We start from the raw sequence: 15,734 nt of genomic DNA, 5'->3' as shown, positions 1-15,734 counted from the left end.
TTCAATCTCCGAATTGAAAAGCTCCTTAGGTCCTTGCCCCCCCCCCCCCCGGCGGCATTTTAGTCCCTTTTTGTGTTTCTATGTCTAAGTTAGATGAGAACGGTCCTACAGATGCAATTTCGGACGATGAGAGTACCCATGCTACATGAGTCTAGATATGTGACCCCAAAGGAGAGCACTTCCCAGACGCTTCCAAACCACAAAATGCAGCGGGGCCACAAGGTATTGGTGTGGGTCCGGCCCCCTTTGAATTTTTTTTGCCTATAGTCCCCCACCTAATTTTGTGGCTAAGGAGTGTAAGGAGAGCACTCCCATCGGGGGTGATGATCGATGATCGAGACTCATGCTACACAACTTGCTCTTGCTTATACCTAGGTTTAATTGGAAACTTAGGCTCTTAGATTCTTGTTAGTTGGTTGCCTTCTTTTCCTCCAACGATCTTTTTCCTATCTCATTGCAGCTGGTAGCTCCCGAGGGTTTTTTTCGGTGTACATAGTGGCACATGAGTAGAAATGCCTAGGGTCTAGTGGTGTTTACATTGCATCTGGAAGTGTTAGTGGTTGCACTGCTCCAAGGATTAAGGGAGGCTGCTTGCTAGGAGGAGTGTTGTGGCGCAATATGTGCTGTTGGATCATCTATTTTGGGGCAAGATCTTACCTTGTCCAAATGACCCTTCGCCCTTATTATGTATTGCATCCTTTTAGCCAAAATTAATCAATCTATTGGTCCAAATATGACTTTTTGTATGAACTCTGGACTTGTCAAGGTAAGAAATATTAGTAAAGTTCGGTGTTTCATTGGTTACCGAAAAGAGTAAAACCCCCGAAATGTCGGCAAAATATTGCCAACATTTTAGGGTATATCGGTCAGGACTCAGGATATCGACTCTTCAAGAGCCTTCACGAGTCTTCTCTCTATGGGACCATTTGGTCAGTCACCTACTCACCTGAGCACATGCTTGATTAAAATAGTAAATAAGTTACATTGTTGATTCACTTTATGTATTTGGCGTTTTGTGTAACAAGAGGGTTTAAATCTTTAAAATAATCAATTCAAGATTCCAAGCGTGAAAGGTGAAACCCGAAGTTTTGATTTCTGAGCCACTGTAGAGATGAAGTTCATCTTTTACTTCATCGATTTAAAGCAAATTTCTGAAGCAAAATCCGATCGCTAACGAGCACAGAGAGGAAGTTCATCATTGACGGTGGAGCTAGGCAAGAAGAGTTCGTCGGTTGACGATGGACCAGTTTTGTCACACCCCACCCAGCTAGATCCGGTTTGAATAGCCATGGGGGTGATACACCGCAAGACCTAGGTTCAATGACAATTCCATACAACATATGATATAGTATTAATCAAAAAGACAAGAATAAATCAAGTTTCAATATATAAAGTTATCAAATATGAAATAATGATTACAATCATCCATTACTTCAAATCAAAAGTTATAACATCAGAGTTTTGAAATGAAAAGAGGATAGTTTTCTTCGCAGCGGAAAATTAAACTAAACTAATTATCTAATGGAGTCCAACCCCATAAGAAGAATCTTGGCACTGACATGAAGCTCCATGCAAGTCTACATCTTCTTCAATTGGTCCCTCGAGAAAGTCTACCGGTGACAAATCCTCCACTTGGAAGGAGTCCTCATAACCTTGCAATATATTATAATAAAAACAAACATATAAAAAGGAATGAGTTCAACAGAACTCAATGAGGTCAACTCAACATCATATCATACATTCATTCATAAGATTCCACACCACACATATAACATGAATATCGATAATGTAATTAATGATAATGATATGATATATGAATGATTATGATACTATACTCCTAACTCTATCATGAAGTCTTTATGGTAGATACGCATTACGTTTATACATCATTCTCTTTTGGGCGGTCTCAGTCACTCTTCCTTCAACAAAAGACATCTATTGGGTTCTCCGCGGTTGTTGAGTAAAGTCATGTCAAGCCATGGTTGGGGTATAGGTCACCACTCTCACATCACCGTTTGGTATGAGATTTAGCATTTCAAGGATAATCCTAGGCCCAGTGCAAAGTCATATGGTCTCATACTACATATGATATAGATACTTCCCCTATTGCACCAACCAACTCAGTTCAGTATCCAATATCTCCCCTCATGCCTAGTGCCATTTTGGTTCGATACTTTCCCACCTATGAATGGAATCCTCAATGGGAGGCATTTGTTGGATCTCATTCCTTAATCCAGTGGTCATCCACATATAATGGACAGATTGCTCTCTATGTCCTCTCATGGGTTGGTTATCGGTCTTGAGCTCCTAGGAACCATTATCTATTATATGCAATCCTATCGCTCTATGATGATAGTGGGCCTGCTTGACATTCAAGACCTAGCCACTAACATCACGGGTTAATCGACTTCAATACCCTTGCCAAAAGAGTAGTAGTACTCATGAGGTTACCTAGCCAAACACTTCTAGACACCTAGTATTCATGTACTTAGGTCTAGATGCATAATCATGTAAGTTCACTAGGGTAATGGGCAAACACACAACCCTAGTTTGTAATATATGATAAAAGGGTAATCTAATTCAACATCATCCATATATTTTCATATCAATAATTTAAGATTTAAAAATAAAAGAAAAACTCAATCCATCCATCCAATCTTATCCATCTCATACATTTTCATATCACCATTCAAAGAATATTGAAAAATTGAAGCAAATATATTTTCTTACCTTTCAACAGTCACACACATAATCATAAAATAATACTAAAACAAGGCAATATATCAATAATGAAAATTAAGTAACATCATTAAACATGCAATATAAGGTTAAGTATATTCCTCACCTTTCACTTTGATTCTTTTCTCCAAAGTCCAAGATTCATTTCCACAAGTTGGTGACTAAAAGATAAACAAACTTATTCATGCAAGAGGATTAATAATCATAAATTATAGTCAATTTGGGTTTCAAAGAAATCCCAAAATCTTCCCACGAAAACACAAACTGAAAATAGGTTCAAACTCACTGTTTTCAACCTAGTTCAAGGAAAAATCACTATTTCACCACCGATTCAAAGTCGAATAAAACAAAACTTTGTGAAAGTCTAATTGGAAGCAAAAGGATCCTCCAGGTTCCTTCAATTTGATCCAATTCGATCTAGATCAAAAAGGCCCAAATTTGGCTCTGCGAAATCGCCCACAAGCATCTCAGAGAGTCAAAATGCTAAATCTTTCCAAGGATTTGCACCAACAACTCTCATACAAAAAACCAACCTCAAAAAAATAATTCAAGAGCATCCAATAAACCTAACATGCTTCCACTACCGCAATCCCATAAAAGAAGATAAGAGAAACCTCACAAACTATGTTTAAAGAGAAGGGTTTAAGAATTCTCATCTTTTTTATCGTTCCCGCAACGATCCGAATCACAAAGCACTTTCGATTGGATGGGATCTACTATTCTCCTTGGTTTCTCCTCTTTCCAAAGCCTCAGCTCTGTTCTAGCAAAAATGCATTTAGAGGTGAGTTAAAACATAAAATAGGGTTTTAAAACCCGAAATCCTGATTTTGTCCTATAACTGGAAAAGGGATGGGGGATTGGGTCACCCAACCAGCCACTCAACCGGTCCTTGTTTGGACCCCCATCCAAAATCCGATTTTGGAGATTTTTGGCTTGAAAGAAAGTTCTTTCAATTATCTACGTTTGGATACCTTAACCTCATCGATCAAACCCTCCATACTGATCTATGGACGTGCCAAAATCTCCTTTTAACACCATCGTGATTGACCTTCTCTCTTTTCTTAAACTCTAAGAAAGTTGTTAAATCATCACAAGGGTCATCCACAACCATTGGGCCCACTTCCAAACTTTTGAGCTTGACTGGAATGGCCCACAATTGTCACCAACTAGAGGCCCGGGTTCTTGGTCTTGAAACCACGGGTTAAAGGGTTAGAAATCCAGGGGATTTCACAAGTTTAATCCATTCAACTATTAGTGGAACAAAGCAAGACAAGAGAGGAGAAGAAGATAACGAAAAGTGGTGATCAGAAAGTAGCGATTTAGTTTGATGTGATCATACTTCAAAGCCATTTTCTTCTTCTTCTTCTTCTTCTTGATCAAAAAAATACAAGGGTTTCTTCTTGTAATCTGCTCCGATCTTCTTGTTTTTTTTAGGGATTTGGTGCAACTAGAGCCATTTTCTTGCACTTCTTCTTGATCAGAAAAATTGAAAAACAAAAAGGGTTCTTCCGTAATCTGTTAGGTAACAGAAATTATGGGATTTTTCTTGCAAATTTCAGAGATGGAGATGGTTCGAATGAAAAAGAGATATCCGGTGAAATTTCTGACGAAATTTCAGCATTTTTGCCTGTATTTCTCCGGTTTGCGGGAAAATGGCAAAAAATGGCCGATTTTCCATCAATATTTGGTAAATGTCGTTTTCGCCCTCGATTTTGGCTCGCGCGAATTTCACCAAAACTTCCTACCTTGGGACTTGTGACATAGCTTGTGCATATGTTGGTGCAAGTTCCGGTAACCAGCCAATGTCTATAATGTTTTTGATTAGATTTAATAGAAGTTTGCTTCTCAAAGAAATGAGAACTTAATGGTTGAAAGCTTGAAATTAAAATAATTTCATCCCGATTGTTTTTGAAAATGAAATTGAGCATTCATTTTTTTGTGGATGAATAATATGTGTTCATACGTCACATCAAATGATTGAGGTTAAATTTAAAGGGTAGATAATTTTTTATTGTAAGTTAACCTCAGCCTTTTGTCGTGACATGTGTTCACATGTCCACTCATCCATAAAATAATGGATGGTCCATTTTCATGTTAGAAATGAAGAGGATAAAATTCTCAAGATTGGGTGTCATTATGCATGATCCCGATTCAATTCAATTATGATTGCAACCTTCATGCGTAAATCGAAAAACCCTAGTGAAAGCGCCGCTCTGAGGAAACTAACCGTCACCGTGCTTTGAGGTGGAGAGCCTCTGTCTCTCCACCTCCACCCCTGCTTCTTCTTCCTCGCTTCCTTTCTCCCTCTCTCCGCCTTCTCTTCTTGCTTTCTCTGGTTTATTTTTTATTTTTATTTTTTTCCGCCTTTGTTCTCCGTTTGTCTCACTCCCTCTCTCTCTCTCTCTCTCTCTCTCTCTCTCTCTCTCTCTCTCTCTCTCTCTCTCTCTCTCTTATTTCCCCTTTGTTTCTTTCTCCACTCCGTTCCTCTTCACACCTTTCTCTCCGATCCTCTCCTTTCTCAGTTTCTCTCTGTCCCTACTTTTCTTTGTTTTCTATCTTTCCCTAACCTTTGGAAGTTTCCGGTTATTTGGAAGAAAAAAAAGAGCCTTTTCTTAGTTTCTCTTTCTCTCCGTCTCTCTCTCTTTTCTCTTTTTCCCTAACCGGTGGAAGTTTTTGGTTATCAGAGGGAAAAAAGAAAAAAATATATTTTCTCAGTTTCTCTCTCTCTCTCTCTTTGTCTCTCTCTGTTTTCTCTTTTTTTCCCTAACTGGTGGAAGTTTTTGGTTATCAGAGGGGAAAAAAAAAACAGGTAGATGCGAGATCCAGTCGTGCATTCTATAGATCTAAAAGTTTTATGCCGAAGTTGGAAGTGTCTCCCATGGATCTAGAAGCTTTGCTACTACGAGAGTCTCGTGTTGTTGGTCACCGTTGGAGTGTCTTTGCCGTTGTGGCTGTTGTTTCCGCCCTATGGCTTGTTATCTCTCCGCCCTTGTGGCGTGTATCTCCGTCCTTGTGGCGTGTTTGTTTCCGCCTTTGTGGTGTGTCACCTATTTGGCATTTGTGATGGAGAATACATATGTTGCATTCCTTGTGTTTAATTGTTATTGTGATTGTTACAACCATTATTCTAAGGGCTTATTGGTCTCAACCCATTCCTTAGCCATGATGACCTTGTCTATTGCATGTACAACATTTGGTCAATTTCCATTCCTTGGTTTGGACCGAACCTTGTGTTTTCATGCATTTATCTTTTATATTTCTTTCTTTCTTTGATGTGTATTTGTATTTCCTTTCGATTTCATGAATGAAGTTTTTCAGCTTCATACAAAAAAAAAAAAAAAAAAACCCTCATGCGTAGCTGACGTAGAGTGTCAATTTGCAACCCAAACTTTAAAACTAAACCAAGCTTATTATAGCCCAAACCAAATCTTAATAGGTTTGTTTGGGCTAGTTTGGACTAGCCCGTGTGCAGCTCTGTTAGTTATTCTAAAATATATTTTTAGAGAGGTTTTAGTGGACTAGTTCTACTAAGTTTGTTTGTTGCTTTACTTTCTTCTTCTTTTTTTTTTTTTGGGGGGGGGGTGTTGGGGAAGAAGTAATTTTTTTTCTACTAAAATATAATTTTAGAGATAGAGTTTTTTATTCAATAGCATCTACATTATGAAGTATTCATAGGTTTAATTTTGAGCTTTAGTTTTTTAATATGTTTCAAGCTTAACTTAAATCGAGTGTCATCAAAATACCTTTTGGTTGAAAGGTTTTCTATTTTTTATTCAAAATTTATCGTGTAAAAAGGAATACAATATTGTGAGGCCACACCAACCCCCCAACCCCCCTAAACAATTGCAAAAACCATGTCGGGTTTGATATTTTTTAAAAAAATTACAAAATATGACATGTATGGATGGTAGGGGTGTCATATGTATGAATCGATATATATAGCCGTATACCCAAACCGAACCAAGGGCGAGGGCAAGGTATGAGCCCGCACCCAACCGAACCGACCGATAACCCGTTTGTAATTTTACATATAAATAGTATTTGAGTCATTATATTACCATAGGGTTGGTATGACATTAAAAAGGTAAATATACCTCCCTCAGAGACTGCTCCCCACGTCGAAATACACACCCCTTCTTCGACAAATATCACCCCCCCTTTGCAGTTAAACTAACTTTTATCGTTAAATATTTTCAAAATCCCAAACAACCCTTGGCATTTGTATTTTAAACCAAATACCGAATCACCCTCACAGTTAAACTACAAATTACCCACAATTAAAATAATTGTTAAAAACCAAAAATACCATAGTTAAAACATAAATTATCTTTAATTATTAAAATCCAAACGTAACCAAATATCAAACAAAAAAAAAAACCCCAAATAGTAGCACGGGAAATCAACATACCCCAAAGCAAATCACGATGAGCGTGTTCAATTGTTTGATAATTCTTTTTTTTTTCTTTTTCAAAAAGGATAAGTTGGGTTTTTAATAATTAAAGATAATTTAGGTTTTAACTATGGTATTTTGGTTTTTAATAAATTTTTTAATTGAGAGTAATTTAATAGTTTAACTGTGAGGGTGATTACGGTCATTTAGGGTTTAAAATAAATATATATTTTTAGCCAAGGGTAGTTTGGGGTTTTAGAAAAATATTTAACGATAAAAGTTAATTAACAGAAAGAACAGAGGGGAGGTGTGAATATGCGGAAGAGGAGGTAAGTGAATTATCCAACAAGAGGGGGTAAGGTATTGAAGCTAAGAGAGGAGGTAAGTGATATTTACCCTCAAAAATTAAGCATGAATTCAAAGATCAAATAGTATTACTATAATATTTAGGTTAATTCATAGAATGGGTGGGCTTTTAAGAACTTGACCAAAGCAACTTGCTTTCCATATAATTTTAAGCCTTTATTGTAGGATGTCAAGTTGGTTAGTGGCACGTATGTTCAGCACTGGTCTTCCGATGGGCTCCGACTCGCTAACGCAATCCTTTCCAATTTATTTACGTTTTTTCTGTTTTCTTTGAAAATTGGAAGCTATACGTTACGTTTGAAGGCTTAGCTCCACAAGTTGTCTTATCCGAGTTCATTCGTTAATTGCTTCCCTACCCACACGTTTCTTCCTTTATAATCTCACTCTCATTTCTCTCCCTAACCCAGCTCTGGTTGGTGCTTACCGTGAAGACCATCGTCTCCATCACTTCGTTTCGGCTGAGTTTTCCATCAGCTCAACAAGTTTTCCGTTCAAAAAGTTCTTCGAGAGCTCCACATTTAAAAGAACTCGAGTATTTTACATGGGAAGTGGGAATCCGTGGGTTTGGACATCTGGGCTCCTCTACTCTTCAATTCGTTCGTCCTTCCTGAACTAGACTTTTAGCTTCATCATCCTCTTGTGAGCTGCCGATGTTGGATGCTTATCTATTTGTAGCTTAGCTCCCTATTCTGAGGTACAAATGGCATTGTTTTCATGCATTCTATCTGTTTGGTGAGTGGTTTTTATGAAACAGTGTTTCTCCTAAATTCTTAATTGTCGCGTATGTGAATATCAATGAGATTTACATTAAAAAATCTGCCTAGTTCTTCAATGAATTTCTGTGGGATCACATATATTTTCTTGTTAGGCATATTGTGGATGATATACTTTGATCACTTGTTTGGTAGCTTGACTGGTCTTTTGGAAGATCCGGCCCTGTATATACTGAAATTGCATTACTGCAGTAGAGACAATGAAATGAGTTGGTGGTCATGATTGTTGATTCAACACCCTTACTCTTTTTTTCTTCTGTATTTTTAATAGATCCTTTTGAACTGCAAAAGAGAAACAACTAAATACTTGAAAAAGTCAAAGGTGGTATGTTAAAGCGGTTAAAGCCCCAACTTCCCTAGGGGAGGTCTTGGGTTCGCACCCACTTGGCGGCATTAATATAAAGCTCCCCCCCCCCCCAAGGAAGTAAATCGTGGTGCGCGCAAGCTGGCCCGGATGAACCTCAGTTCCAAAAAAAAAACCTAAATACTTGAAAAAAGATATTTTACTAAAGTATAACCTTTGTGACCTCTCTTTTCAATGAATTGATTGCCTATCCTTTCTAAATGATGTAGGGCATTACTTAGACTCAGAATTTTACATGATTTCTGTTAACATGAAAAATATGTGTAATTTGTTTTATATCATCTTTGGGTGAATAGAATGAGTAAACAACTCTTTCCGTTAAGAATGTTCACGTGCTACACCCGAAGTACTTAGTAGGAGGAAACAACTATTCTTCAAGAATATGGATAGGCCACCAAGTTGGTTGGACAAAATTAATATTAACTTGGGGTGCAGGAACAGGGGAAGGATTACTCTCAGAAAGTCAGCAGAATATGTGTAGGAAATTCTGTTTCAATGTTTTTATTTGTGGTATTCTTAGACCAATCCTCAGGCAATTATACACTAAAGAATTAAAATAATTCTGTCAGCTACTTTCCGAAATTGAAACTTGAAACAATACTTTTTAGGTTGAAAATATCTATGATTGGGAAATAACATAAGAGAGAAAGCCAATTGACTGCCTGAAGTAAAGAAAGGATGTCAAAAAGAAAGAGAAACGGCAATCCTTGTGGTATTGGACTTTCTGTCTCTAATGCCTACGTACAGAAGCGATGCAAACATGAATTCATTTGCATTCACCAAAACTTTCTTTATCTATTAGCTCTTGATGCCTATGTTTTTTTCTTTTTCCTGACTAGTAGCTTTTGGGGCATAGGTTCAAGTATCTTGAATTTCCATTTGATTCTAGAGGCAATACTGCAGGAGTATTCTTCAGTTGTATTCATCAAGGTTCTTAGTAACAGGCAAAGATAATTTGCATGTACCTTTAATTCTAAACAACTCTCAGGTTGCATTCGGAAGTCAAACCACCACAAAATGGCAGCCACTACACAACCAATCTGTTTCTTCCATGATGAAAGTATCACTGCATGCAGTGTATCAGCAGCTTCATGCACTGAAAGGTTCTCCAGAAGAGGGTCCTGGAATCAGCGTCTTGTGCTTGAGCTGAAACTATGGTCCGGTAATAGAGACTCGAGAACTTTCCAGTTGGCAACTTCTCACAGAAGTTTCTTCCGGATGGTTTCAAGAACTTTCCCTTCCAACTCAGGTGGAAGATCAATGACTTCTCCAGTTGCTGGCATCAATACAGCTACATGCTTTTCTGAGGTAGTTGCATGTCATTGTTCTTTTTTTGAAAGGGTGGTTTCATTTGTAATGACATTACTGGGGGTTTTGGCAGAGAGAAGAGGATATCAGATCTCCTTCTATGATGTTGAACATTTTGAAGAAGTTGAGGACAGCACATGTCATTGCAGTAGCCAGTGTTATGGCATGCATTTTCTTGGTTGTTCCATCAGCAGAAGCTGTTGATTCACTCAAGACATGTGCTTGTTTATTGAAAGAATGCAGGTACAGCAGAATGTTGCAAAAGCGGCAATGAGTTGTTTACCACAGTACCACCCTTTTACATCACCTTTCTTCAGCTGTAGCATGCCCTAGGAGAATGTACTTAAAATTGTATGAAAGGAAGTATACTCTTTGTGGTAAAAACTCTCGTCTCTTGCATTCTAAGACAAGGGAATGAAAGCCTTGTTCCTGTGGATCCGACACTTAAATTTTGAAGCAGTTGCTCAAGTTCTTAACTTCAATTATCATATCTTCCTATGTTGATATTCGTGGATTTTGTTATTTCCTTAGTCATTTAGCACAGCAAAAGATTGAGAGACAATCAAATTTTTATAATCATTTCATGTCTATAATTAGAAGATAAATAAACAGCATGATTTCTTCTGTGGTTTATGTATTGGATTCTATCATCGATTCAACATTCTCTGGGTCCCCATTTGAAAATCCATAACTGCAAGTGTGTGTGTGTGTGTTTTTTTTTTTTTGGGAGGCGGAGGCGGGGGGGGGGGGTGTTCTCCGGTGGGATGTGACAATCTTCTCTGTTTCTATTTCCATTTGAAACAGGAAAAATCAATATGTAGAACCCAACATGTGAACTATTCCTGTTGAAGTTGATAGTCAGCTTTGTCTCCCAGAACATCGCAAATGGCAAAAGTTATTCTTTTTCATTATATATGGTTTTCTTTGCAGTTAAGCTTCTTATATGTTCTTCTCATTCTAAATTAATATCTCATCATAAGAGAAAGAGACCAAATTTTTGGTTTGTTGTTGAGAAGGTGAGTTTGACGGAACTGAATAAGGTAGAGGCAGGCCCAAATTGACTCTTGAAGAAATGGCAAGAAAGGATATGCAGGGTTGGGGCACAATCCTAACTTGACCACAAATAGAGTTGTGGAGGACAAGGACCGATGTCTCCCCCCATCCCCCCCCCCCCCAAAAAAAAAAAAAGAAAAGAAAACTATGTAAGGGGATGTTCCTCGGATGTTGCTTTGACTATCGCTTTGACTTCTCCCCTTTCTTATTGTCAGTTTGTCTTTTGGAAAAAAATGTCTCTGTCCCATTTTAATCCATGTAGCCGACCCACGTAGTTGGGATAAGATTTCAGTTGTTGCTTTCAAGAGGGTAAGTATTTAAGTGGCCTAAAGAATCAAAATACATAATAATTTTCCTTAACATTTTGTTCATTCAGCTTCTGCCTGAAATGTTCATTCAGCTTCTGCTTGAAATGTTGTTTTCCAACAGTTTGTATCTCAAGTTATAACCCATGATATTGAAATCTAGCATCGAAAAATTTATGTTATTTAGGGTTGAAGTGTTTGGTACATAAATCAATCCTTGGTAATTCAATGTAAAGTTAATCAAGCTGTTCCTCTTGTTCAGGGTGGAATTAGCCAAGTGCATTTCAAACCCATCTTGTGCAGCCAATGTTGCATGTCTGCAGACATGTAATGATCGACCTGATGAGACTGAATGCCAGGTAGTTTGGGCCTCATTTTTTCTGCATTCACTTTGACCATCGGTTTATGATGGATACAGTGATTTATTTTTGATCCATTTCTTAGTCCTTCTATGCTTGCAGATCAAATGTGGAGACCTGTTTGAGAACAAAGTTGTGGATGAATTCAATGAATGTGCAGTTTCCCGTAAGAAATGTGTACCTCGGAAATCTGATGTTGGTGATTTTCCTGTTCCGGATCCTGCTTCTCTTGTCAAAAGCTTCAACATTGGAGATTTTAGTGGGAAGTGGTACATAACAAGTGGTTTAAATCCAACATTTGATACCTTTGATTGCCAATTGCATGAGTTTCATGTGGAGGCAAACAGACTTGTGGGAAATTTATCATGGAGAATAGGGACTCCAGATGGTGGTTTTTTTACTAGATCAGCTGTGCAGAGATTTGTTCAGGACCCATCACAGCCTGGGATACTTTATAATCATGACAATGAATACCTTCACTATCAAGATGATTGGTATCTCTCTTTTCTCTGAAACATCTTTGCATCCTATTGCTACGCATTCCTCATTGCCTGGGTGTGCATCCGCTCTTCTATTTATTAAAATGGAGAGTGAATGCTGCTCAGGAGTTCAATATCCTATAATGATGATCTCCTCAGTCAAAAGTTCAGCACTATTCCTGGCTTAACTATCCCTCCTGATTTGTTTTCTTGAACATGAAAAAGAAGCTGATAGTTAGGATAGTTAAAATTTGGCCTGGGGGCTTGGGTTGACTTTTAATGCCAGATAAGAATAGACAATTGTTCTTGCCCCTGTATGTGAGCCAGATTTAAGATTTCAATTTACTTCTCTTAGTTTAACAAACCAAAAAAACAAAGGTCCTTCATCCCCCCCCCCCCCAAAAAAAAAATAGAAAAAAAAATAAATAAGAGGTTTGTTCATCCAAAATAAATAAATAAATAAAGGTCATACCCCAGTGCACAAGGCATCCACATTTATTAGGGCTAGATGTATGCAACCTTACAACTGTCTTGAGAGAGGCTATTTGCAGGACTTCTCTGACTTTAGTATTCCTCTTGTATACTTGTGGTGCATTCTTGAACCAACCTTACAATTCATATGTGCACTACTACAGAAAACTTCAAAGAATTGCAAACCATATTTACAACATAAAATAAAAATTCAAAAAATCACAAACCAAATCTATACAATATAAAATTTTGAACTTGATAGTTGGTCCATGAATTCTTTGGATTGATGATGCACCAATATCCACATGATTAAAAACAACTTCTAATGAAAAAATATATGTAGAATTAAGTCAATTGTTTGTGTTCATCACAAGCAATATCTCAGAAAACATGCAGAGTCTGTGTTGGCCTTGGGAATCCATCTCATCAAGCATCATATGATTCTGATTTTTGTGCAGTTATGGTTACCTTTATAATTATTTCTGCAGCAAACTAGTAAATCTAATTACTAATAACATAATATGGGAAATTGTTGGTAAAGAATTCCAGCAAGAAGAGAAGATTGTCATGTTCTTCTGGGTTTGGTTTAATTTACTGGGTTTAACTGAAAGTATGATATTGGATGATTGTGAACTTTAGTTTTTGCCTCTTCAATATCGATGGTCATGCTGTTCTCTGGGATGTGCTGATGCAGTCCAAACCTATCAGGTGAAGCAGTAGGTTGGGTTTAGTGGTGACATCCTTCCCTGAGGCCTAGTGGTCAGTCTAGGTAATGTAAGGTTAGTTTACAAGTAAGGTGACTCATAAGTGATCTTTGCAGCTTTCCAAGAGTCCACAGTACTTAGAGGGTTGAGTTCTCTCAAAATCTTGACCAACTCAACCAAGATATGGGGATTTCATATGTGGGGCTAGGACAAGATCTCTGTCAGAAGATTTTGGCCCAGATATATGATACTTCTTTTTTATCTCTGCTCACTATATGGAAATACCGAGATAATTTCTAGATCTCATTGAGTTCTCATCCTATGGTTTTGCACCTTATGATTGAATACATTATACAAGATTCTCATTGTGGCAAATTATGCATCTGTAATTGTGCAACAAGATTCATGTAGCTGAATGCACATTGTTGGTTTGTGGAGTTCTTGAATAGTGTGTCACCTGGCATTTATTCATCTTTAATCAGCCTACAGCCCCTTTTTGGGCTGCCCAGTTAAATAGGCCTTCTTCTGGATCAGGCCTATTGAATTGGAAGAGCTTACCTAGTTACCAGTCTCTTTTATAATTAAACTTTTAGATGTAATGATTAACCCTTTGTACTTCTTCTTCTTACCATCACCCCTGGTTTTGTTTTCTTCAAACTGGCCAAGTGATACCTGTAACTAGCTTAGATCAGCAGATAAAATCGGGAATCCTTATTGCTAGTGGTGTTTTATGAAACTCTTGATTAAGAAATTTTTGTCCATGTAAGTGGTTCTGAACAATCAAATAGAAAACTACCTGAGTTAATGAAGATTTTGCTACTTGAAAGTTGGCCTGTGCTATCTCTAATACTGGTCAGATTGATGATTCGGGGACTACATTTGATTCTGTGGAGCATGCTCAGAAATGTTAATTTATATGATATAATCTCTGTACCTTTAGTCTAGACATTACCAGTTAAAGAATCCAGCTATTGAATCTGTTAACCAAAAATTGCATGGGCTCCATGTACTGCCTTTATTTTCACTTCTATAAACGCTACTCATCTATGTAAATATGCTACAGAGAATTCTACAGATCATTTTCTATGACCTTTTCAGGTACATTCTGTCATCCAAGATTAAGAATGAACCAGATGACTATGTATTTGTATATTACCGAGGTAGAAATGATGCTTGGGATGGATACGGCGGTGCTGTTCTGTACACCAGAGCTGCAGTTCTACCTGACAGCATAATCCCTGAAGTAGAAAAGGCAGCAAAAAGTGTAGGACGAGACTTCAACAAGTTCATTAGGACAGATAACACTTGTGGGCCTGAACCCCCTTTTGAAGAAAGATTGGAGAAGACAGTGGAAGAAGGAGAGAAGATAATTGTAAAGGAGGTAGAAGTGATTGAAGAAGAGGTGGAGAAAGTAGAGAAGACTGAAAGGACATTGCTTCAAAGGTTAGCAGAAGGATTTAAGGAGCTCAAGCAGGATGAGGAGAACTTCTTAAAAGAGCTGGGCGAGGAAGAGATGGAGCTTTTGAGTGGTCTGAAACTGGAAGCAGGGGAAGTGGAGAAACTATTTCAACGTGCCTTGCCGTTGAGGAAGTTGAGGTAGGCTGACTTACTGAATCGGCTTACTAGTTTTTCGATGGTCATTTAACAACATCAAGCATGTTGGTTGTCTGAGATGCTTTTTAGTACAATTGCATATCCTCTTTATTTTTATCTTCCCCCTGTTAAAAAGTTGTGACAAGATTGGGATTAATGAGCTGGAATAGGTTCTGGATCCGCTGCTGCTTCTCAATTCCTGTTAATGCCCTGAAAAAGGTATGTAGTTCATCAAATAGTCTCATCCATACCGATGTCTTTGCTTAATACAAATGAGGGACAAAGCCTCCAAAATTAAGTAGATAACCGTATGAATCCTACAGACTTTTGAACCTAGTCCGGAGTCATAAGTCAGTTTGAGCTGACACCCACTACACCACTTTCTTGTTTGTGTTCTTGCCTTTGCTGCTTGGCAAATTTACCTGGAGACCTGGTCTATAAGGCTGCGTTTGTTTGCAAATATTGGGTGGAAAATAAAACATGTGGGCCTCATGTAGTGGAGTGAGTGCGAAAAAAATGAAAGAAAGAAATTTTGTTAAAAAATGTTAATTGTGAGTTCCACATTTTACTTTTCCACACTTTTTCACAAAATTTCACACATTTTGTGAAGTTTTGAAAAGACTTAGGGTAAGAAAGTTAGGTTACCATCCCACCAGACAAGTTTTCTTAATTTAAGGAAAATTTCTTTAACTTTTCCAACCCAAGAGACCAAACAATCTACACTTCTAGGATTTAAAGGAAAAGTATGAAAAGTTTGTTTTTTTCAAAAATTTTCCCACCCCACTTTTATTCCAGCAAACAAACACAGCCTAAGGGGAACATGGAGCAGT

General features: G+C 37.7%; 1 protein-coding gene across 2 annotated transcripts; it reads left to right on the top strand.

The window, feature by feature from the left end:
- The first annotated feature begins 7,770 nt into the window (after positions 1-7,770).
- Positions 7,771-15,464, top strand: NPQ1 (non-photochemical quenching 1). 2 transcript variants are annotated; one of them, XM_089150906.1, is made up of 6 exons: positions 7,771-8,227; positions 9,621-9,940; positions 10,014-10,183; positions 11,561-11,657; positions 11,760-12,151; positions 14,410-15,464. In XM_089150906.1, the coding sequence occupies exons 2-6, from the start codon at positions 9,650-9,652 to the stop codon at positions 14,909-14,911; spliced, it is 1,452 nt and encodes a 483-aa protein (XP_089007032.1). In that variant the 5' UTR covers positions 7,771-8,227; positions 9,621-9,649; the 3' UTR covers positions 14,912-15,464. The 2 variants fall into 2 exon arrangements, with proteins under 2 accessions (XP_089007032.1, XP_089007031.1); XM_089150905.1 differs by having other exon boundaries at positions 7,773-8,189; positions 14,410-15,462.
- The last annotated feature ends 270 nt before the right edge of the window (positions 15,465-15,734 follow it).

This window comes from Hakea prostrata, chromosome 3, assembly GCF_041222555.1.
Source record: "Hakea prostrata isolate BN-2017 chromosome 3, UWA_Hpros_2, whole genome shotgun sequence".
In the NCBI taxonomy this organism is placed as follows: Eukaryota; Viridiplantae; Streptophyta; class Magnoliopsida; order Proteales; family Proteaceae; genus Hakea; species Hakea prostrata.
The sequence above is the reverse complement of the archived record's forward strand: the minus strand, read 5'-3'. Positions and strand labels throughout refer to the sequence as shown.